This window comes from Equus caballus, chromosome 3 (genome assembly GCF_041296265.1).
Source record: "Equus caballus isolate H_3958 breed thoroughbred chromosome 3, TB-T2T, whole genome shotgun sequence".
Lineage (NCBI taxonomy): Eukaryota > Metazoa > Chordata > Mammalia > Perissodactyla > Equidae > Equus > Equus caballus.
This window is the reverse complement of record NC_091686.1, coordinates 31,629,474-31,653,778: the sequence shown is the minus strand read 5'-3', so window position 1 is coordinate 31,653,778 and position 24,305 is coordinate 31,629,474. Positions and strand designations below refer to the sequence as shown.

General features: G+C 51.3%; 1 protein-coding gene and 1 long non-coding RNA gene across 6 annotated transcripts in view; one reads left to right on the top strand and one right to left on the bottom strand.

The window, feature by feature from the left end:
• Positions 1-24,305, bottom strand: part of ATP2C2 (ATPase secretory pathway Ca2+ transporting 2) — a 77,331-nt gene that overhangs the window by 47,058 nt on the left and 5,968 nt on the right. For 3 of the 5 annotated variants that reach the window (XM_001499832.7, XM_023637416.2, XM_023637415.2), the window contains exons 2-3: positions 7,923-8,033; positions 5,893-6,009 (exon numbers count right to left, since the gene is read on the bottom strand). In XM_001499832.7, the coding sequence (XP_001499882.3) occupies positions 5,893-6,009; positions 7,923-8,033 (228 nt within the window). Of the gene's footprint in view, positions 1-5,892; positions 6,010-6,431; positions 6,677-7,623; positions 7,757-7,922; positions 8,034-24,305 lie in introns of those variants that run through there. The other 2 variants (XM_023637418.2, XM_070262110.1) reach the window with 2 other exon arrangements.
• LOC138923389 (uncharacterized) lies at positions 6,630-22,769 on the top strand. Its single transcript, XR_011436935.1, has 5 exons — positions 6,630-6,823; positions 7,542-7,659; positions 8,481-8,559; positions 8,656-8,805; positions 22,539-22,769. It is a non-coding gene; the product is annotated as an uncharacterized lncRNA (long non-coding RNA).

Sequence of the window (24,305 nt, the reverse complement as noted above, 5' to 3'; positions counted from 1 at the left end):
TCATCCACCTGAAATCCCACTGCTGCAGTTTCCCTGACACTGCCCCTGTCCGGACACCGGTCCTGGTCCTGCTGTTGAATTCTTGGTCTCACCTGGCCACATCTCCATGAGGCTCCAGGTCACAAGCTGTCCCCTCTGGTAGGATGCCAGCCCTGGTCCAGCACAGCTAAGGGTCCCCTCCCGCCACACCAGTCCCCCAATCCTCTGTGTCCCAATCACACCCATCTGCTCCTGTAACTGCCTATGGGGGCTCTGGAGATGTCCCTCTTGAGAACAGGTCCTCCAGAAACTTCCCCAAAGGATTTCTACTTTATCATTCTATGTATCTGCCCCCTCGTTTCACACATACATTTCGATTGTTACAGACAACTGAAAGGAAGCATAAACACAAACACATAAAAACAGGATCAGAGACAGTAGGCCAAAGATCAGGATCAGGGTGAGAGTTAAAATATCAACAAGCAGGTCATGGTTGTCTAAAATGGGGCTGCACATTTGGCCCAGAGCTTCCCAGCAGCCAAGGCAAAAGGGGAAATGTGATCAGATGTGTGATTCATGCTGTCCACAAAAAGCAGCCCTTCAGAGACATCACGCCAGTATGATGCGAGAAGGGATTTAATGCCTCCCACCCCAGAAATGCTGTACTTTACCTTCTCTGTATGAGGGACAGGGCGCTTTGTGGTCCACTCACCAGCAGCCCTGAGTTAGCCACACCATCTGTTTTGAATCATCAAGACTGAGCAGCTCAAAGACATTTCTCCTTCTTAGCTCCACCTCCACCGTTCCCTCACTGAGAAACCTTGAGCAAGCCTGTAACTTCAGCAAGCCTCTGCTTTCTCTCGGCCGATGTGAGGACCGGAGGTGACAATGACAGTAAAGTCACCTGCCCGGTGGCTGGCATACAGTGGATGCTCAAGACATGGTGGCCACAGGGACCACCAGACTGATTACGGAAGGCACTAGATAAACATCAGGCGACAGGGGGAACTGTGGCCGCCCACGTTCCAGAAAATTGTCCCTCTATCAGGGCTTTCGGTCCCACAGCTGGCCCTTGGGGTCATCACACCTTCAGCAAGAATCGCCCCCCAAAGCCAGCTGGCCTGCTGAGCCCGGGGCTCAGGTCTGAGACACACTGGGAGTCAACTCGGGGAGGCCCTCAGGGGAGCTCCCCACGAAACTGGAACCGCATCGAAGGTCCCAGGTGGGACCTTAATCAGGTAGCAAGAGGCTTCTCCGTAAGCATCACATCTCCAATATGTAGATAAACCATCTGTGAGTTTTGTGGACCTCATAAACTGTTCCACGGGCATGGATTCACGGATCAGAAAAAGGGCTGAGATTAAAGCAACTGAAGGGACACACCACCCAAAAGTGAAAGCGGGCTGTGTTTAGACCCCGAGGATAACAAATCAGTTGTAAAGAGGCGTCTTTGAGGCACGTGGGGAACACCGGCTCTGGACCAGGCACTGGGGATGTTAACGAAGCGTTAATGGTATTAGCGGGATAATAATACTGTTGTTATGGTTAAAAAAAAAAGAAAAAGAAAAATGTCCTCCCACGGTAGAGATACGTACCCAAGTATGGATGGTAAAATGATTCTGCATCTAGAATTTGTTTTAAAATGTTGTAGAGAAAGAAAGGGGCTAACAAATGTCAAAATGGGTTGGTAACTATTGAAGCTAGATGATGGATACGTGGGGGTCATTCTGTTATTCTACTTATGCATAGTTTTGCAATTTTCTCCAATAAAATATGAAAAGAAAGCTTTTGGTGAGAGAAGTCCCAGTTTTGGTTCTGAAAGCACTGGAAAGTGCTGGGTGGGTGGGGTGCAGCCTGCAGAGGGAGGGGTTGCCGAGAGTCCTTGGGCTGGACGCAGAGCTGGCCACCTGGCAGAGCTCACAGTCACGGTCAAACAAACCACCCGCCCCAAGGAGGACTCGCCCTTTCCTCGGAAATCCAGGGAGGACAAAGAGCCAGAGAAGAAGGAAACGTGAGCGCGGAAAAGCTCGGCTCACAGAGCACGTCAGGGGCCTGGGGCTGCTGTAACACGTGAGCACAACGTGGGGGGCTGAAGACAGCGGAGACTTATTCTCCAACAGTTCCAGGGGCCAGAAGTCTGAAGCCCAGGCATCAGAGGGCCATGATGTCTCTGGAGCTGCTGGAGAGGATCCTTCCTGCCTCTTCCAGCTCCTGGTGTGGCTGCCACCCTTGGCTCGTAGATGCATCCGTCCAGTCTCCGCCTCTGTGGTCACAGGGCCTTCTCCTCTCTGTGTGGGTCTCTGAGTTTCTTCCCTTCTTATAAGGAGCCCAGTCATCGGATTTAGGGCCCACGTGAATCCACTGTGACCTCAGCTTAACTAATCACATCTACAAAGACCTTATTTCCAAACAAGGTCATCTTCTAACGTTCCAGGTGGACATGAATTTTGGGGGGACACTATGCACCCTAGTACCAAGAGGAAGAACCCCTCAGTCCAGGGGAGTTAAGAACAAGATTTTACTTCAGCCCTGAGCCCGTCACAGACTTCCCATCCAGTTGGATGGAAGTGAGAAGCATGGGGTGTTGCACAAACAGGCAGTGAATGCCCACAATGCACCGGGTTCTGGCACCTCCCGATGCCCATCAGCCTCACGCGCACCAGGCCCTCCCACCTCAGGCCCCTGCATGCCTTCCCCTATGGTGCCCTGCGTCCAGAGCCCTGCATGGCTCCCCTCCTCACATCCTGCAGCTCCCTGCTCAGACCCTGCCTCCTTTGAGCACAGGTCAATGGCTCCCTGCCCACCAGCCCTCCCCAGCCGCCCCCTGCCGTCGCTTCCTAACTCCTCATCCTGACTCTTCTCCCCACCACAGCCACCGGGTGCTGTGGTACATGCAGCCTGTCTGTCTGTCTCCCTGAAAGAAGAAATTGGTTTGGCTGCCGGTCTATGCACAGGGCCCAGATCAGGGATTTATCTGGAATGAATGAAGGAAGGGAAGAATGAACAAAGGAAGCAGTGAAGCCCCACGCTTAGGTGGGGCATCCGAGGCATGGGGGGGCTGGAGCTCCTGCTCAAGGTCGCACAGCACAGTGGAGAACAGCACGGGGTCCGTCTTGCCCCAGCTGTGTGTCCTCCCGCCCAGGTCACACTGATGATGCCTCTGGGCTCCCTGCCCCCACCTCTCGCGTCCCTGGTTGGGCAGCTCCCTCGTCCCTGCGGGCTGCACCCACTGGAGCCTCTGGGAGCGATGGGCTGTTTCTGGACAAGGGACCCTCCAGCCATGGGCTCAGGGTCAGCTCAGGGGAAGAGTCCTGGCCAGGGCCGCCCTGAGAGCTGGTCTCTAGCCAGGCCCGGACCAACTCCCTCCTCCACCCCCAATTCCAGTCCTAAAGTCTCCTCTCACCTCCGTCCTGAGGCTGGACCTGAGCAGCTCTCCAGGCTGACACTGATATCACCCACCCCCTGCCGCCACCTCCTGGAGACAGTGCCAAGCACCTGTCCTGTCCCATCCCCATGGGAGCTGCCGAGAGACACAGCAGACAGGTGAGGGAGCCACTGGGAAGAAGCCACACGCGGCACCACTGCACCTCTGGCCACAGATGATCAGACCCCTCCCGGCACGCAGGGCCCCTTCTATGCCCCGGTTGTGAAGGCAGACAGGCAGAGGGGGTTGTCGAAACCTTGCTGTGTGGGAACTGGGGATACACTGGCGATGTTTCCTACAATAAAAACAGCCAGTCTTTCTGGAGCACCCACTGTGTCCCGCGCCCTGTGCTAACTGCTCCTCCTGTATCATTTTGGGGGCCCCTCCTCCCCCAGGGCACAGGCACTGCTACGTAGTCCTGTGACAAACGAGCAACCTAAGGCTCTGAAAGAAACGGAAGTGCCCAGGGATTCCTGCAGCCCAGCTCAGCTCCGAAACCTGTGCCCTTAACTGCCGTGGTCCCATAGGACCACCTGGTAGACTCACAATTGCAGGGGGGCAACCTTTACTAAGCAGTTAATACATGCAAAGCTTTCCTCTTCTTATGGAAAACTCAGAACAGTAGGTATTCATTAGTCCCATTTTCTAGACAGGGAAAACTGAGGCTCAAGGAGGATCAATAACTTGCTCAAAGTCACAAGGCTGGAAAGTGGGATTTGAACCCGGGCAGCATGACTCTAATCTCCCTTTGCCTCATGATTCTGGGCAGCATGGCCTGTTGGTGAGTCTCCTGAGATGGAGAAGAAGGGCTGCCTTGTGAAGTGGTGAGTTCCCCGTCACTGGAGGAGAGACAGGAGAAGCACACACCCAGCAGGGAGCAGGTGCTGCACGAATGTAAAGAATTGATAAGTGAGTGCAGACGGACTTTCTGTATGTGTCAAGGGCAGGCGAACAGGCCGCTGGGCACTGCCTTCCAATCCTGCAAGGATTTCCACAGATGGATCCCTGAAGCGACAAAGTTAAGATGAATTAAGCAGGGGCCCCACTCTTAGAAATGGAAGAGGTTTCATTTCTGGAGAGGCCTTGGCTGGCGGCTGGAGGAGAGCCCTTGGTGTGAGGTTTTGGCAGGGCAGAGGTGGGAAGGGGACAGCCAGGGGAACGAGTGAGCAGGTCCTAGTGGGAGGGACAGCCAGGGCAGAACCGGCGGGGCTGGGCTGCAGGAGGAGAATGTCCCCACAGCCTGCGTCAGCCTGCTTCCCTGAACTCCGACTTCTAGGAGGCTCTGTTGCCTCTTTCCAACATTGGGGTTCCAGGAAGTTTCTGGGTTGGCCCGAGCCACCTGCTTACCCAGAAGCCTATTGTGGAGCCAAAAGGCATCAATAAATGACATCCCCAGTGCTGAGAATGGACCAGTGAGCAGGGTGGGGACTGGAGGAGAGTGGAGGTTGAGGATGCTGCAAGGAGGGCTGTGATTGGTCTCTGAACTGACCAATCAACAAAGCCTTAAACGCTGAGCCAATAGGAAGGCAGCTGAAGCCTGGGGCGCGAGGGAGCCAGAGATGGAGAGCAAGGTGTAAGGGATGGGAGAGGGGGTGCAGAAGGCCAGGGAAGGGAAACTGAGGCAGTCTGAATGGCTTCAGGTATCTGGGGTATTCTGCCTGTTAACGGGGGCTTTCTGAACTGGTCGTGGGTGGGTGATGGGGGTGTTGACTTCTAGGCAGGAACTTGCAGCCATGTCTATTTCAAATTTTTCTTTCCTCTTCCAACGTCTTCCAGGCGTTTGACTTGTGTGCCATCCATTCAGCACCATGCTGGCCCGGACGGCAGCGGCTAAGGAGGGCAGGGGCTCCGGAACCAGCTGTGGCGTCCCTCTCCAGCCCTGCCACTTACTGCTATGTGACTTTGGGGTCCGGTTTGGCAGATAAACTACAGGACATCCAGTTAAATTTGAATTTCAGATCCACAAGGAACTTTAAAAAAATATAAGTAGGTCCCATGCAACATTTGAGACCTACTTATACCAAAAAATTCTTCCTTGCTTATCCAGCTGAAATTCAAATTGAACAGGGCATCGCGTATCTTCGTTTGCTGTATCTGACAACCCTACGCAGCCAGGGGAAATACTGCAACTTCTCTGTACTTCACCCCCTCCTCTCAAAACGGGGACTGGGAGGAAGATTAAGTAAGTTAAGGCTGACTTTACTTACGCCGTTAGCAGGGTGCCTGGCACATGGTAAACCCTGCTTGAATGTAACAACTGTTACTCATGCCCATGGCTGCCTGGGTAGTTAGTGATCTACTCAGGCCGTCCCTCCTGCTGGCTTAGAGCAGCCCAAATGAGGGGGAGCCTTCTTTATCTTTATAGCACAGCCACCCCACGCCCTGGGACCGTCCAAGGACACCCTCTATCAATATTTAAAGAATGAATGGCTGCCCCACCCTCTCCGGCTTAGACTAGTTAATGAAAGAAATGACACCTACGGTCCTACCTGATCGAGATATTTCTTCCATGCGGGTTCGCTGTTGTCAGCGACAAACTCGTTCCAGCCGTGGACCAGCCTGCGCTGCGTCACCGAGAACTCCGACAGCCCGTTCTGTAAGTCCACCTGGAAGGAGGGAGATGATCGGGCACAAACTCACCGACGGGCCAGGGAGGACCGAGGGGCCCAAGTCACAGAGTGCCCACTCAGCCACCTTCACGACGGATGAGGAAAATGGGCTGGCCACAAAGGAGAGGGGACCAGTTCAAAGACCCTGAGCACATGGGGCAGAGAGAGAAGGAAAACCCACAGTCCCACCGCTGCATTCTTTTTCAACTAGACCACATTTCTGCCCTACAATTACAGCAGAGGAGACAACCTGGGGCCTCAGTTTCAACCAGTGCCACTGTAGTACGAAATTCTGGAAATGCAAAAGCACATATTTTCTCTTTTCATAAAAAAAAAAAACAACCCAGGACTTGGGAAGGTAAAGGGTGCAGCTGCTATAGAAAACAGTGTGTAAATTCCTCAAAAAATGAAAGAATTACCACAGGATCCAGCAATTCCACTTCTGGGTGTCTATCTACCGAAAGAATTAGGAGTGGATCTCAGAGAGAGATTTGCACACAAGGGTTCACAGCAGCATTATTCTCAATAGTCAGAAGGTGGAAGCAGCCCAAGTGTCCGTCAATGGATGAATGAGCCAGTCACAAAAAGACAAGTACTCTATGATTCCGCTGATTTGAGGTACTCAGAGTAGCCAGATTTTCAGAGGCGGAGAACAGAAGGGCGGGCGCCAGGGGCTGGAGGAAGGGAAGATGAGGAGCTCGCGTTTAAGGGGGACAGAGTCTCAGTTGTGCAAGAGGAAAAGAGTTCCGGAGACTGGTTGCACAACAGTGTGAACGAACACAACACGATTGAACTGTGCACTTAAAAATGGGTAAGATGGTAAATTTTATGTTGTGTATTTTACCACAATTTTTTAAAAAACATAAAAAAGGCAACAATAATAGGAAGAACTGTTATATTGTGCATACCCGGTGCCAGATACAACGTCAAGCTCTTGACATAAACTAAGGTTAAATATAGCTGATTGGAGTCAATAACAATGTAAGGAAACTTTGTTGTTCTGGTTGCAGCAAAGGTATCCTTGGCTTGACAAAGTCGGCCACAAGAAAGCTCCACCCGGTAGGAGAGGAGGCAGGGAAAGCCGAGTTGATTTCTTGATTCTTTTGAAGAGAGACGAAAAACCAAGCTCATTTTCCCAGTAAGGAAAAATATCTCGGCAAGGAAAAAATACTTCCTTCCCCTCTGCAAAGACTAACAAGCAGGGCTGGCATTTAAACAGACTTGCATTATTCTTAAGACTGGCATGAAACACTGACTTCCAGCTTCCTAGAAGCTGCGGCTTGTGCCCTTTTCTCAGTGGCTTCTAATTTGCTTTCCTAAAGCGTGCTGGGGTCTGAGTAAACACACACACATCACCACATTCGCTCAGTCTTTGCAGTAAAGCAAATTTCAAACATAAGCATGAAGTCCTGCAGCCTCAGAGGGCAGCTTCACGGAGCGCGGGTGGGTGTTTTTTGCTTTTGTTTTTCTGTCTTGCACTGGCCAGGAGTTCAAATTCACTTGTGGAACTTGTGGGAATTTGGTTTCAGTAATTGGCAACCCCGAGGATTATAAACGATGAAGGGTGTGGCTAGCGGATGGTTAAGAGTTTGAGCTTTGATGTCAAAGCACCTGGATTCAACTCTGGCTGTGCTGCCGTGGGACCACGTGAGTCACTGCCTTCTCTGTGTCTCCCACCAAGAGAAGCATCTCTCTGGAGTGTTGGGAGGGGGTTAGCTCTGTGGACAACAATGCTGATGGTGTTCTGCGTGGGAAATCGGAAAGGTTCAGCGTCAACAGTATTTTCTAACAATGATAATAAAAATGTAATATAACACAGAATTCTAAAGCAGCCTTCAGGACTCTGTGAGGCTTTCCTCTTCATCTCAAACCTTACCATAAATGGCATCAAAGGCAAATTCAGTTCTTACGTAAAATGCTTTGGCCAAATCCTCTCTGTGGCATTTGCTCGCCTCCTTGGGTGGCAAAGCTACCACCGTCTTCTCTTTTTCAATGGCTTTTGACTCACATGGTTCACCAATCTGCGGAGAAAGCAGGATGGCCGTTAAGGAAATTGAACTTGTGTACTGATGCACCTCTTTAAAGCATAACATACCTTTAGAAAGTGCGCGTGTCGTAAGTATACAGCTCAAATCCTCAGAAACTGACCCATATAACCAGGCTCCAAATCAAGAAAAACACATTACCAGCCCCCATAAGCTCCCTCATGCACCCGCCTGAAGGGTAGCTTCTGTCGTGATCTCTGTCACCACAGATGAGTTTTGCCAGGGTTTGAACTTTATAGAAACGCTAACATGCAATCCTCTTTCATGTCTGGCTTCTTTCACTCGATGTTGTGAGATCCACGCATGATGCTGCATGGAGCGATGGCTTGCTCATTTTCATGGCTGCATAGTACTCCACTAAATGAGTGTATCTCAATTTATTTATCCCTTCTACCACTGATGGACAATTTGGGTTGTTTCCAGTTGTTGGCTATTACTGACGCATCTGTTCTTAAGCAAACTTACTGAACAGAATTGGAAGTCGCAAAGCTGACAGAGTGAGGTAAGAGTTTACGTATTTAGAATGGTCAAACTTGAACTTTTGGGATTCTCAGTCAAATATGCACCATTTTGTAATGAATGTGCCCAATGATGACAGGTGGTATCACAGACTGTTCTGTGGGATGTTGGAAATAACCCGAGAAAATGTGTCTGGGCGTCTGAAGGCCCTGGGAGGACGCCGTACGGAACACCTGGAGGCTGACGACATGACGACAAAGAGCAGACTTCAGAATCGGGAAACTGCTAGGTATTTTTACAAAATCATTCCTGGTATTTAGCTACTCAGGACACGATAATCATCTTTTCCTTTTCCCCCAGGTTTTTGGGCACTGGGAAGGAGGAAGGGCAAAGAGGCGGTGGCTCGCCTCTTCCTTTAGCTGGAAGAGAGATGGCAAATTCCTCTTTTCCTTCTTGCTGGGCCCTCCTACCCCACTCGAATGATGTCCCAATGCCTCACGTGCTTAGGAAGCTCTGCTCACCGCATCACTTCCCGGGGCTGCTTCTCACTGGGCCAGTGACCAGGAAGCAAGCAGCCATCACACAGATCACTCGACAGGCTCTGCCCTTTGTCGCGAGCTCTCCTTAAGTCAATGCTACGTTCTTTGTTGTCAAGTTTCACTTTTAAGAGCAATGTGCGTCATAAAATGAGACAGAACCATCTCAAGATCTGGTTCAGTAAAGCGCTCGGTTCTTGCTCACGCCACAGACGGAGGCTGCCCTGGGGTTTCAGGACCTGCTGCCTTGGCTGTTCTCCATCTTGCCATTTCTTCCTGACCACGACCACACCCAATTCACTTTTTTTATACAGCATCTCAAGTGACCCTGAAAAATGTCAATCCAGTCCTCACCCCTGCCCCTCCCCCATGCTTGAAACATTTGGATAGATTCCAGGTGTTCTCAGGATAAAAACCCAACTATCTTTAACATGGCTACCGCAGACCCGCCTCATGTCCACCCTCCATGTCCTCCTGGTCGTGGTCAGGGCAGCAGTACACCTAACTAAAAACCTACTTCGTAGGCCCATGAGACACAAGGCTGCCCACTGGAGTCCCGTGTCCCCCAGGAAGGGCCCATTCTAGTGTCCCTGCAGGGGCCTCAATGGCACATTTTCGTGGCTGCCGCACCACACTTTAAATCAGGGGTCCCCACCAGGGCCAGTTTTGTCCCCAGGAGACACTGGCAATGCCTGGAGACTTGTTTAGTTGTCATGACTGGGGGGGGCAGGGATGCTACTGGCATCCAGTGGGCAGAGCCCAGACACGCTGCCAAGCGTCCCACAATGCATAGGACGCCCCCATAGCAAGGCATGATCCGGCACAAAGTGTCTGCAATGCTGAGGGCGAGGAACCTGCTCTAGAGACAGATGGGTTAGTCTGTCCTGATGTCCTCCCAGACCAGGTTAGTCCACCTGCTGTCCCCTCTCAGCATCCTGGACTGCTCCTTGATGGCACCTGCACAACTGGCAGCAAGTGGTCATCACTTAAGTGCCCTTATCCACTCAGAACGCAGCCACTCTGCAAGGTGGGGACCAGTGCCTGGGCCACGCGGGCTGCAGCACAAGAATCTGTCAGTCAGAGCTCAGGACAGCCATTGAAATGTCCGTGTGCTCAGCTGCACTATATGGATGACTGCGTACACGCTCTCAGCCACAAGGGCAACCCTCACGGTCAGGGCTGCCCCGGAGACACTCCTGCTCCGCTTGCTAGCTGGTCACCTAGGGGGATCACAATTTCTTCATCTGCGAAATGGGGATGATGATGTCCACCTTGTGATGCTTTTGAAGAATCAAGCGAGTGCACGCATGCCGAGGGCTCGACGCAGCCAGACCCGCCATGAGCTCCCAGCGAATGCTGGCTCAGAACATGTGGTGGGGACCAGACGTCCAGTGCTTGTTAAGAATCACAGTGATGGTGACTTCACTTGGATGGCTCAGCTGTGTTTAGGAAACTCGAGAGCAGGAAGCAGCACAGGGCAAGCAAAGGAGCCCAGAGGTAGGAACCGCACAGACCTGGGTTGAGGCTCTGTCACTGACCAGCCCTGTCACCAGGGACGATGATCTGTGGGTCTCAGGTAGTTCTGAAGATTAAAAAACCAACTCCGTAAATGCACCTTGCACGTGGCAGGTGCGTTCAGCAAATATTCCACAAACGACCAGCAACCTAAAGAATCAGAGGGGTCGGGGTGTGGGGTGGGGGTGGGGGGCAACCCTGGAGCAGGTGGCTTCTCTCTGTGACTTTGTCTTCCTGGGGACTGATCTTCTGTTTCTCTGAGAGGTTGAGGTTTCTACAAGTCAGTCTAGAAGATGCACAAATGCTTGAATCTGTGTTTTTAGTAAACACTGAAACTTCAGGTGGGAAAACTGTGAATTCTGTTCTTAAAAGTCCCCCTTGATTTGCATTTGACACTAGTCTCAAATAATTTCTTTATATTTCAGTTTTAAAAAAAGGTCCATCGGCAGATGATGGATAAACAAAACATGGTCTGTCCACAACAATGGAATAATATTATTCAGCCTTAAAAAGGAAGGACATCTTGACATATGCTACAACATTGATGGACCTTGAGGACACTATGCTGAGTGAAATAAGCCAGTCACAAAAGGACAAATGCTGTAGGATTCCACTTATATGCAGCACTTAGGTAGACAAATTCACGGAGACAGAACGCAGAGTAGCGGTTACCAGGGCTGAGGCAGGGAGATGGGGAGCGAGTGTTAACGGGGACAGAGTATCAGTTTGGGAAGATGGAAAAGTTCTGGAGACGGATGGTGGGGATGGCTGCACAGCAACGTGAATGTGCTTAATGCCACTGAACTATATGCTTGAAAATGGCTAAGACGGTAAATGTCATGTTATGTATATTTTACCAAGCAGACAAAAAACCCAGAACAACAACAAAAAGGATCAAAGGAACCCACTCCCCCTGGCTTTGTGGGCTGAGGCCAGCAGGTGTTCCCACCCTCCTCCGGGACTCTCGGTGTCCGAGGCTGTCCAAGTGCACGACCCTGGGAGCCAGCCAAGTGGTGGAAAGAGGCTTGTGTGGTTAAGGGGAGGGGCCGGACAGGCCTCCAGGAGACTCCTGCCCACCCGCTGCGTCCTGTGACTGCAGGGCGGAGTCTGAGCCTAAAGAGGGCCGACGCTTGGCTTCCAACTGTGCTCTGTGAGCAAACGCCATTTCCACACTCCCAGCTATGTGACCACAGAACCAAAAACAGGGACTCCAATAAGGACCCGTGCATGGACGTGCAGAGCAGCCCGAGTCACCGCGGCTCAAGCGTCCATGACAATGGATACACAACATGCGGAACAGCCACACGACGGAATAGTGTTCCGCCTTAAAGAGCAATGAAGTGCTGACACAGGCTGTGTTGTGGGTTGAACGGTGTCCCCTCAGAAAAGATATCTTGAAGTCCTAACCCCAGTACCTCAGCATGTGACCTCATTTAGAAACAGGATCTTTACAGAGGGAACCAGGTTACAATGAGGTCATGAGGATGGGCCCCAATCGAATGGGACTGGTGTCCTTATAAGAAGGAGAAATTCAGACACTGATGGAGACGCACAGAGGAAGGATGACGTGAAGACACAGGGAGACGACAGCCACGTGAACAGCAGGGCCTCCACCGGCCACGGGCACCGAGGACGGCGGCAACCCCAGAGCTAAGAGAAAGAACTGGACCAGACTCTCCTCCAGAGGCTCAGAGAGAGCACAGCCCTGCCAGCTGCTCGATTCTGGACTTGTGGCCTCCAGAGCTGTGGAATAAATTTCTGTTGATTTCAGCCACATATTTTTGGTATTTGGGGACAGCAGCCCTAAGAAAATGAACACCTTCTACAATACGGATGAACCTCGAAAACATGATGCTGCGTGAAAGAAGCCAGTCACAAGAGATCACATATCAGCTGATCCCACTTTTATGAAATATCCAGAAGAGGCAAATCCGTAGAGACAGGAAGTAGATTGGGGTTGCCAGGGGCTGGGGGAGGCAGGGGGAGTGACTGCCAACGGGTGCGAGGCTTCCTGGAGGGGTGACAAAGTGTTTTGGAACCCTCCACTGGGGGTTCCACTAGAAACACTGGTCACGCAACAGTGTGAACGTACTAGATGCCATTGAGTTGTTCCCTTTAAAATGGTTAGTTTTATGTTATGTGAATTTCACCACAATAAAATTCTTTTAAAAAAGCATCTTTCAAAAGCCATTTACAAGCCGCAGACGGGAACCCCCTCCGTGACCTTGAACTAACGGGCACCCCTGACTCGCTCCTGGGTCCCACTTGTTTCAGGTCTCAGACCTCCGCCCCGCGCCCGCCCCAGGCGACTTTCCATCTGGCTCTTCACTCTGTCTCCCCATGAGCATCTCAATATGGTTTTCCAGCTTAAACACAACCTTCTTTCTGGGCTTCACGCTGGAGATGTCGCTCTTTCCCCTCATTCACCAAAATCGAGCTCAGGAAAGTCGTCTACACTCGCCAGCTCCACTTTTTCATTGTCAACCTACTTGGGCTGGGTCCCCCAGGTCCCTGCTGTGTTCCAAGGCTGCTGGGAGTGGCCCGGGAGCCGAAACGTCACCGGCGAGGGCTCAGTGCATCTCACTGTAAGGCTGTCACTCTCAGAAAGCAGAGGCCGTGGCTCGGGGACTGAGCACGTGGCCCCTGGCCCCCATGATCCTCACACGCGGCCCCCTCAATCCCTTACGAACACACACTTTGTAGACGTCTGTCCGGTTCAAATCACAGTGTGCTCCCTTTGGAACGAGAGTGGTGCATCCTGATTGAGGTTAGGCGCCTTCTGGGGCGCCCCAATTCTCGCTTCCTGTCAAACCTGATTTGGGGGGAGCTGCCCTCCCTTCTCCTTTGTGCGTGTCTCTCTCTTTTTTTTTTAAGTTCTTTTTTATTAAGGTGAAATTCACGTAACACAAAATTCGCCATTTTAAAGTGCACAGTTCGGTGACATTTAGTACCTTCCCCACGTTGTGCAACCAGCGCCTCTGTCTAGTTCTTAGACACTCCCATCACCCAAAGGGAAACCCCATACCCATCAACTGTCACCCCCATCCCCCCTTCCCCAGCCCCTGGTGACCAGCAATCTGCTGTCTGTCTGTGGATTTACCTATTCTGCATATTTCACATAAATAGAATCACACAGTATGTGCCCTTTTGTGCCCCCCAAAGTATTGTTTGCCCACGGCAAACAGACCCGCGCTGGCGTGCCAGGGCTGGCCATGGTGAGTGGGGCCTTCCCAAGCCCCAAGGAAGCAGTCTGGAATGTAGGGAGCCCCTCGGGTATTTTCACCAAGTGCAGACATCTGGGTGCCGACGTCTAACCTCGCGGAGGCTTCCGAGGGAACCACGAAGGGTAAATACGGCCTTTGCTGAAAGATGAGCTGAGAGCTCACGGCAGAGCAAGCGGTGTGTGGCACCTGGGGGTGAACTGGCCTCCCCTGAGCCGGAACCCCACTTTCTCTGCCTTCCCAGCCTTCCCATCCAGTGGGGGGATTCAGCTCATTTCAAACAGTTATTGCGTTAGACCCCAATGATCGCTTCCCTGTTTAAAGGACTTACACAGACATTGATTTCTTCAAGATATTTGTCCAAAATTTATCCCATGCCTTGGTTTCCCGCTCTGGAAAGGGGAGGGGATAATAGCCGGGACGCCCTAAGGCTGCCCTGGGACAACAGGAAACCACCGACCTGGAGCCCAGCCCCCAGGAAGTACAAATGGAATGTGAGCACCCGGGGTGATGAAACGTGACAGCTGATGGGAACCCCAGGATTCCTCGTGCCCAGCAGCTCCGAGAACACAATAGTGGGAGGAGAGCTCTGAATAGAGCTGCCAAGTTGAGCAAATGAAAATACAGGATGTCCGGGCCAGCTCCAGGGGCCTAGTGGTTAAGCTCGGTGCATTCCACTTTGTGGCCTAGGTCAGGTTCTAGGGCGTGGACCTATACCACTTGTCTGTTAGTGGCCACGATGTGGCGGTGGCCCACATAAAAAAGGACAAAAAGAGGAAGATTGGCAACGGATGTTAGCTCAGGATGAATCTTCCTCAGCAAAAAAACCCCCACAAAAAACAGGATGTCCAGTCACCTCTGAACTCCAGATAAACAACAAATCCTTTTTCAGTATGTGTGCTTGCCAAATGCGGCGTGGGACACATATATTCTAAAAAATGATTCACTGTTTATCTGAAACTCAAATGCAGCTGGGCATCCTGTGCAAATCTGGCAACACTAGGTAGGACCAAGCCGAGAGATGCCCATGACCCGTGTGCCATGCCGTGACAGACCTCACTCTGTAACGGGGACAGGTGGGGGCCGTGATTCAGAGTGCTGCATTCAGGAATCATGGGAAGACAGCCCTGAAGAAGGAACAGGAGTGGGTCCCAGGGATGGAGAGCCCTTCCGGGTCTCGGGAAGAACGGTTGGAAGGTGCCAAGAAGAGCAGGCAGGGGGCCCGTCTGGGGACTCCAAGTGTCCTGAGTTGGTGGGAGAGCACGCAGCCCTGGAGGGTCTCAGAGGGAGGGATGGGGCCAGAGAGAAAGCCAGGGGCCAGTGAACCACACAGCCCTGCCCTGACCCTTTGAGAATTTCATAATATGGGTGGATCCCGTTACTGGGATCAATGCAGTTGGGGAAGAACAAAGTAAGGGTCACGGGATCTGAAGAACAATCAGGTGGGCATCATTAAGGAGGTGACGTGTGAGACAAGGGGCAAAGGATCCCCACTCAATGCCAATACTTCCTTCTTTCCAAGACTTCGGTCGCCATGTTTCTCAAGCCACGTGTCTGAATTACCTACTTAAACCTGAGTCTGATGGTTCTCAACGTGTGGTCCTCAGCACAGCATCATCTGGAATTTGCTAGAAATGCAGATTCTCAGGCCCCATCCTGGAATTAATGGATGAGAAGCTCCGGGGGTGGGCCCTGTAGTCTATATCTTAGCAAGCTCTCCAGGGGATCCTCACACACTCCAAAGCTGGAGAATCACTGGCCTCTTGTAAAACGCTACCTGCTGTGGCCCATCTCCAGACCAGCTGAGCAGCGGAGCTCAGCCATCAGATTCCTAAAAGCCCCAGGTGATTCTAATACACAGCCAGAGCTGAGCTGAGGACGCCCGGCTGGGAGAGGCACTCCAAGAGCGACCCCGTGGGTCTTGTTTTTAAGGGGCTGCCATATTGGAGGAGAGAAAAGATGGTGATCAACGCGCCAAGCACCAGGGGGGACGTGCCTGGGGCCCCGCGAGAGCTTGGGGAGTCCAAGCAGGGAGGGTTCCTTCTGCTTCCTGGAGGTAGGGTTGGGGTGAGGGCCTAAGGCAGCAAGTACCCCCAAGTCCTTCTAGAACAAGGGAAGGAGACGCCCAGCTACAACAATCAATACTACTGATTCAGCAGATGTGACAGCTAACATTCTGATATCACGCATCTTGCCCAGCATCCGACATACACAATCCCATTGAACCAGCCAGCCCTTTGAGGTGGATGCAGTTTTTCTCCCATCTTGCAGATGAAGACGTGGCTGAACGGGCCGACTCTGAGCCAGCACTTTTCGTTCCCACTCTATGAAAACATGAGCAAACTTCTTTGTGGGTTTTGTGTAGCGCAGATAGAGAAAGGTGACTTTCTGGATCTTCTGAGCAGAGCAGAGGGAGAGGATGGTGGCAGCAGAAGAAAAGAGAAGCCTCGGTAACGGACCCAAAAGACGTCCGTGTCCTATTTCCTGGAGTCTGTGAAAATGGGACCTCACGTGGCAAAAGGGACTTTGCAGATGTGATTACATCAGGATCTTGAGATGGGGAGGTGATCCTGGGTGACCTGGGTGAGCCCCATGTCATCACAGGGTCCTTATGAGAGGGAGACAGGAGGGCGAGAGAAGGAGACATGAGGACAGAAGCAGAGGCGGGAGTGATGCGATTCCTGGCGTTGAGAGGGAGGAAAGAGCCACAAGCCGAGGAATATGGTGACTTCCAGAAGCTGGAAAAGGCAAGGAGACAGAGTCTCCCTCCAGTAGGAACCAGCCCTGCAACACCTTGATTTTAGCCCAGTGAGATCTGCGTCAGACCCTGACTCCAGAATTGTAAGAGAATAAAACTGTGTCGTTTTAAGCCGCTGAGTCTGCAGTCATTTGCTCAGCTGCCATAGGTCAGAAACTGACACACCGTCCCCCATCGGCCCCGGGAAGGAACCCCGTCTCTGAGCTCCCAGACTCCCGGGCCTCCCTCTGCCCGGCACACCGCTGACCCGCGTGTTCATGTCCAACACTGGACTGTGAGCCTCCTGGGCACTGGCTGGTCTTATCCAACTCACACCCTGGTGCCCAGCGCAGTGCTTGGCAAGTAGAAGGTGCTCAAAAATGTTTGTGAGAGGGACAGAGGGAGAGACGGAGGATGGGGCACGGTGTTGAGCTGCCTGGAAGGCCTCGATGTCCCCATGTGCTGGGGGCCATGCCAGGACTGGAGGGAGGTACGAGTGGCAGGTACAGTTGCCAAGGACAATGGCCAGGCGCAGGCGGCCTAAGGGAGTAGCAGTTAGAAGGCACAATCACAGAGCATGGAGCTTCTTCCCCCTGCGCTGCCTCTCTTGATGCTGGCTGAGCAAATGCCCCGGGGGTCGGCCAGCACAGCTGGCCCGAGTCCTTGCACAATCTTTTCTCAGCAAACCATCCTTTGCTGGTGCCCTCATCCGTTCCCCACCTTCTTACTGTGTGCAGGAAACTACGCCTGGTGCCCCAGGAAAGCAGACACAGTCCCTGCCCCAAATCGAGAAATCACACAAGCAAGTTTATTTAAAAGAATAATTAGGACTAACAGGAAAACAAGAAAGCATAGAAGAAACCATGGACTACATTTTTTTAAATCTGAGAGTGAGAAAGGACTTTCTGAGTGTAAGGAAAAGCCAGGTGCCACGAAGGAAGACTGACGATTTCATGACATAGAAATGGGATTGCTTTCTGCAAGGAGAATTGCACACCAAGTGCAAAGATAAAACCACCCTGGGAGTGTATCTGCAGCTCCTAACAGTAACGAAGAATACCTTCCCAAACGAAGAGCTCTCCCCTGTGAGGAAGGGAAAAGATGACCAGCTCGTGTTTTTAAAAAAATGGGCCAAGGATATAAACCGAGTTCACAGAAAAGGAATGATAAATAACTTTGAAACACAAAAAGATAGTCAGACTCATTTAAAATCAGAGGGGCACATTCAAAAGACTCCAGCGTACCATCCTTCACCTGGCTGATAGGTAAAGTTCGAGAAGTTAGTGACAGGTGGTGCCAGGCGGGGGGTGGGGAGGGCCTCTCATCCATGGCTGGCAGGAAGTGAACTGGACAAGCCCTCGTGGAGGGCAATTTGGCAGCATCAAAGTTTAAAACAGATCCCAATTCCAGTAATTTATTCTCAGATTTACTTACGGCAGAATGGTATGTGTTCAAAGTCCCCTACTGCAATATTGTTTGTAACAGCTGACTGCTGGAAACAGCCCACACATCCACTAATAAAGGACCAGTTACATCACTTATGGTACCTCCATAACCTGAAACACTATGCTGCCATTAAAATAAGAGTGTGAAAGTTTTCAATCTACCTGCATGGAAAACATTAAACATATCTTGACGTATAACCTGCAGACAGTCGTGTACACAAATCATAAGCGTGTACCTGGATGCATTTTTCCATGTGTGTGTGCCTGGGTAACCCCACCCAAATGCCGTGTAGAAGCTCTCCAGCTTCTAGAAGTCTCTCTCATACCCCCTCCCAGTTGATAGCCCTCGAAAGGCGACCAGCATGTGGACTCCTATCAGCGTGGAGTTTTTCTCCCCGTTTTGGAACCCCAGATAAAGGAAATCATACGCATGTACTCTTGCGTCTGGCTTCTCTTACTCATTGTCATCTTAGCGAGACTCATCTGGGTTGTTCTGTGAACAATATGGATTAACAACTCCAAGTCATTCTATTTTGCTGCTGTGTGTATTTCAAACACCCCATTGCACGGATGTGCCAGAAGTCATTGAACTCTCGGCATGTGGTTGGGCATTTAGGTCGGGTCCAGCTCGGCCTGTAATCCATAACACTGCTATGCACGCTGACACGCAGGTCTTCCAGCAGATCTAAGCCGTCACGTCTCCTGGGTACACACCCAGAGGCTGAACTGCTGGGCCAGAGGGCGCACATGCCTTTAGTTGAAGCAGACACTGACAGTTTTCCCAAGTGGTGGGACCGTTAACAATAGATGGAGAAGGAAAAACAAAAAGGCGCACAATATTGTGAGTAATCCGTTAGCCTGTGTATAATAAGGAGAAGAATATGCCCGTATATGCAAGGCACATCTCTGGCAGAATCCACAGAAACTGGGGGCTGAGGCTGCCTCTGGGGCTGGGCACTGGATGGCCGGAAGACAGAGGTCGTGAGAGACTCCTGCCAGACACCCTTTTGTACCTTCTTGAATCTTAAACCATGAGTAAGAATTGCTGATTCAACGGGGGAAAACCCAGTCCTGACCAAGCTTGGGGGCAGAGCTGGTGCCGGGTTGGGGCAGGGGGCGGGGGCTTCCTAGTGAGAGGGATGCAGATGCTAACTGGGGAAGGGGGGAGAGAGGAAGAGCCCCCCAGGCAGGGCCACAGCGTGGGCAAAGGCTGCGAGCAGAGGGAGCGGAGAGGAGGCTGGGGTGGGGGTGGGGTAGGGAGCACAGAGCAACAGGAGGCTCAGCTCCTGGGCGAGAGCACTGCAAAGGGACTCAAGAAGCCTGCCAATGTGCTTTGCCGTTAGGGGGAAAACCCTGCATGCAGCAAACTGGGTGGAGGGAGCATCCCCGGGCCCACAACTCCCTGATCTGGGCTCTAATTCTAGTTCCCAGCTACCAGCTGTGCAACCCTGAGCAAGTCCCTTGACTTCTCTGAGTCTCAGTTTTCTCCTCTGTAAAATGGGAATAATGATATCCTACACCGAGGACTGCTGAGACACGGGTCCTCCAATTCCAGCCCCGGGTCAAGATGAGATTAGAGACGTTTTCCAGTTCCTGATACCATATCTAGGTAGTGTTTGTGATTGTGTGTGTGTGTGTGTGAGTGTGTGTGTGTAGTGGTGGAGGGACCCCAGACAGCAAAGAACGATCAACAGGGCAAAATGAGATGCACAGAGTACTTATCTTGTTCGGGGGTGACCAGTGTAGTCAGGGGCCAAGGGAGGAGACGGCCGAGTTAGGTGGTGGCCAGCGTGATGGAGGCCGAGGTTGGCAGGTAAGGAGAGTGGCTATCACAGGGAGATTACTCAGTGAGTAAATACACTGAGGACGATGGGGCTGCCGCGCTCAGCGCTGGTGAACAGAGCTACAGACACAGGAAGAGCTGGCCCCGACCCTCTGGTAGTTAGAGAACTGGAATCTATAGTTTTTTATATATATACCCAAATATAAAACTAAATACGGATCTAACCCCATACGCCGCCCGCCCCCTGAGAGGGCCCGGAAGCCCTAATACCCCGCAGCACAACCACACCGGGCTGGCCCCTGAGATCTTGATTTCTAAGCACCATTCTTCCAGCAGAAAGAACCAAGAATCCCGGGAGAAATGGCTGATTCCAGGGCTGGGGCAGGGAAGGCACCAGACGAGCCTGGGATTCCTCATTATGCCAGAAAGTAGGGAAGTGCTCAAAGAATAATGGAAAAAATGCCCAGAGGACACAGAAGTCACCTGACAGGGCTCCCACGGGCCAAATCTGCGACAATCTGAGCATCAAAATAAAAAATGCTGTGTCCAGAGCAGGCAAATCTAGAGAGACAGAAAACAGACCCGTGGGGTACTGCTCCAGCCTTCTGCTAGGGCTGGGGGGCTGGGGGACTGGGGGAAGTTGGGGGGACTAAGGGGCACAGGGTTTCTCTTAGGGGTCATGAAAATGCTCTAAAATTGACTGTGATGATGGTTGCACAGCTCTGTGAATATACTGCAAAACTAAAAATTACACTTTAAATAGGTAAACCGTATGATATACTAATTACATCTCGATAAAACTGTTCTATAAAAAAAGAAAAAATGCTGGTAACAAACATTTTTTCTTTTTAAAGACTGGCACCTGAGCTAACGTCGGTTGCCAATCTTCTTCCTCTTTTTTCTTCTCCTCCCCAAAGCCCCCCATTACATAGTTGTATATTCTAGTTGTGGGTCCTTCTGGTTGTGCTATGTGGGACACCGCCTCAGCGTGGCCTGATGAGTGGTGCCATGTCCACGCCCAGGATCTGAACCGGCGAAACCCTGGGCCATCGACAGAGCAGGCAAACTCAACCACTCGGCCACGGGGCCGGCCCCCTGCTAACGAGTTTTAACACACTTAATAAAATAGGAATTCCTGAGTTCATGACGATATACAAATGAATAAATGACTAAATGAAGGGGAAAGGGGCGGCTCGTCCTTCCTCCAGAACACCAAGTAGTAAACAAAGGAGCGAAGATGGAATCCAAGAATCACCGTCCAGCAAACGTTGTCAGAATAACTGACGCAGGCGAGGGTCACCAGCGGATGCAGAAGCTAAAGAGGAAAATCGCACGAGAGCCGGGCTACCGCCACAGCCTCAGCACTGTCGCTCCGAAAATGCTCGTTAACTACAACGGGGAAATTAGTCACTTGATGGAAGAGAAACCGGGCCAGGAGAGCAGAGAGAACTCATGCAGAGGATTCAGGCAGACCAGTCCACGATCCTGAGAGGGCTGTGTGACCCTGGGCAAGTTACTCAGCTCTCTAAGCCTCGGATTTCAGCGGGGATTTTCCTAAGGATTCAAAATAATGTGGTGCATCCATAGGTTTTCACTGGAACACTGTTTTAAAATTAGAAAAAGGAAACCACTTAAAGGGCCCTCAATAGGGGGTGGGTTAAATAAAAATGCCTCCAGAGGTTAAAGGGGAATGTTCTCCCTATGCGTATACAGTGGGGATACGGGGAGGGCGGAGGAGGTGTAGACGGTGTGTGCAGGATGACCGTGTGTGCTAAAAAAAAAGTTAAAAGATGCTCATGTCGTTGTATAGAAATCGTAATTCCTGTGAGCAGGTGCTGCCTTAAGTGCTTCGTGTGCATCGAGTCCTTCCACTCCTCAAAAGTTCTCTGACGTGCGCACAGTTACTGTCCCATCGTGCAGAAGAGAAAACAGGCACGGACAAATGGAGGGATTTGCTCAAGCTCTCACCACCGGCAAGTGGCAGAACTAGAATTCGCACCAGGTGCTCTGAACCACAGCCTCTCGATGGGGTTCAGGGCAGGCCGCCCCAAGATGCGCCACTCTGGTATGCAGACTATTTCCAGCTGAAGACAACGAAGGCTCAGACTCAGCAAGAACATTCTATCTTTCTCCCCTAAACGCCTAAAAGAAATTTAAAATAAAGGCCCGTCCCCAGGACAGGCCATCGCCATAGATAACTCTGGGTTCCGGTAGACTGGGAGGATCCTTGCCTAGCGTGCTCTTATCAGAGTTCTATTTACCAAACATTTGCTTTTCCATTTCCATGTGTGTTGCCTTCCCCGCCCTTGAAGCCCCAAACCACTACCCGACACATCCTCCTTGTCTGTAGCTGGAGATACTTAAACAGGCAGCCTTGGCCAGTTGGCTGAGTTCCTCAGTTTGCCTGAGCCTCTCCCATGTATACATGTTATAAAGCTTTGTTTAATTTTCTCCTGTTATTCTGTCCCATGGAATTTAATTCGTTGTCCGGCCAGAAGGACCCAGAGTGGGTAGAGGAAACGTCTTCCTCCCCTACACTCTCCAGAAAAGCACAGACAAGGGGCCAGGAATGCCCAGCCAGCCACCTGATTACTGCCAACCAATTAGAGGTGATCAGTCCCTCCCTCCACCCCTCACCAAGGAGGAGAGCAGAGCAAAGTAGTGGGGGAGGGAAGGAGGAATTTCATACTGTGCAAGTTTTGTTTTGTTTGTTTTTTGAAGAAGATTAGCCTTGAGCTAACCGCTGCTAATCCTTCTCTCTTTTTTTTTTTTTTTGCTGAGGAAGACTGGCCCAGAGCTAACATCCGTGCCCATCTTCCTCCACTTTATATGTGAGATGCCTGCCACAGCATGGCTTGACAAGCAGTACGTAGGTCCGAATCCAGGATCTGAACTGGCGAACCCCAGGCCACGGAAGCAGAAGGTGTGAACTTAACTGCTGCACCACTGGGCCGGCCCTTCATATTGTGCAAGTTTTATTGTGGTTTATGAAAGAATTTAATACAAGTGTAGAAGGAAAAAAGAAGAAAGGAAAAAGAGGGAGGGAAGGAAAGAAAAAATATGTATAGTTCCTGATTCATAAAAAATAGCAGAAAAACAGCAACTGACACCAGCTTAATTCAACAGTCAAGGAAGGTGAACTGTCACAAAGGTCAGTGTGCTGGTTTTTGGGGGAGGAAGGTACAGAGAGGGGCAGCCACAGAGAGGTGACTTCCGAAACTGGAGATAAAGTGCTGCTGAATGACACTAGCTTTCTGCAGAATTCCGCTGGGGGACAGGCACCTCCCAGATCAGAGGAGGGAAGCCACGCTCCGGGCCAAGCATAAAATGTGGCCGACATCAAGAATCAAAATGACAAATACAGGAGCGCATGGATTGAGGGCAAGTCTTACTTCTCAAACTCCCTGCCACGAACTCCAGGAAGCCTCCCCAGATTGCAGCAGTAGCAACCCCACCAGGCCTCCACACTCAGGCTGTGCCCGACTCCTTTCTTACGTGTGCTGCTTTCCTTCATGGACTAATCTCAATTTGTAGTTACATGCTCACTAGTAGCATTATTTGATAACTCTCTCTCTTGCCCACCAGACTATGAGCTCCACCCAGTAGGACTGAGGTGTTGCTCACTATTCTGTCTCCAGTGGGAGACAACGGGTCTGGCAAATAGGAGGATGGATGTCAGAGGAGTGGAGAAGCCAACTGTGCAGAGCAGTGGTTCTCAAACGCAAGCGACCATGAGAACCACCCGAGGGCTTGTTAACACTCAGACCGTGGGGCCCCAGCCCACACTGGAGGAAAGCTGATCTAAAGAGCAACAAAAGTCTGTGGAGCACAGTGTGGTGGAGGCTGAAAAGGAGGGAACCAAAAGGCAAGAACCAGCAAGCTGGCGTCTCCCACGGCTGACCTCAGGACCACGACCCACCCAGGGCCGCTCCACAGGTGGGCTTCAGAGGGTGTGCGCTGCCTGCATCGCCCTGCAACCGCCCTCTTGAAATTCTCAGTCATTTTTCCAGAAGGGGGCCCCGCAAATCATGCAGCCGGTCCTGCCCCCACCACTGAGCTCTTCTCTGGGCACAGGACCGAGCATGCATCCCAAGGTCAGACAACAAGCCAGTGATGGATTCCTGAGAAAAATTATTGTCGCTTTTTGAACAAGCCATTGCACGAAGAGTTTTAATAAAAACTATGATCCCTTTTTGAACTAAGCATTGTGTAGAGTTTTAAACACATTCTCTCATTCTCCTTTTTTTTTTATCACTACATCCACTGAGGGAAGGCATTCCATGTGCAAAGAACTGTGCTGAACATTTACAGACATTACCTAATCTAATCTTCACAAAAAGCAGGGGAGGCACTGATGAGGAACCTAGAAGCCAGAGGGCAAACATCCCCACTTTCCGACAAAGACATTTGGATGTGGGGAGATGCAGGAAATTTACCCAAATTCACATAGCCAGTAAGTGATGGAGCCCAGGCTCGAACTCTGGGCTTCTGGCCCCGGTCCACGCTCTAAACCAAGATCTTCCCATGAGGAGTGGTCTTCCGGGCCAATATT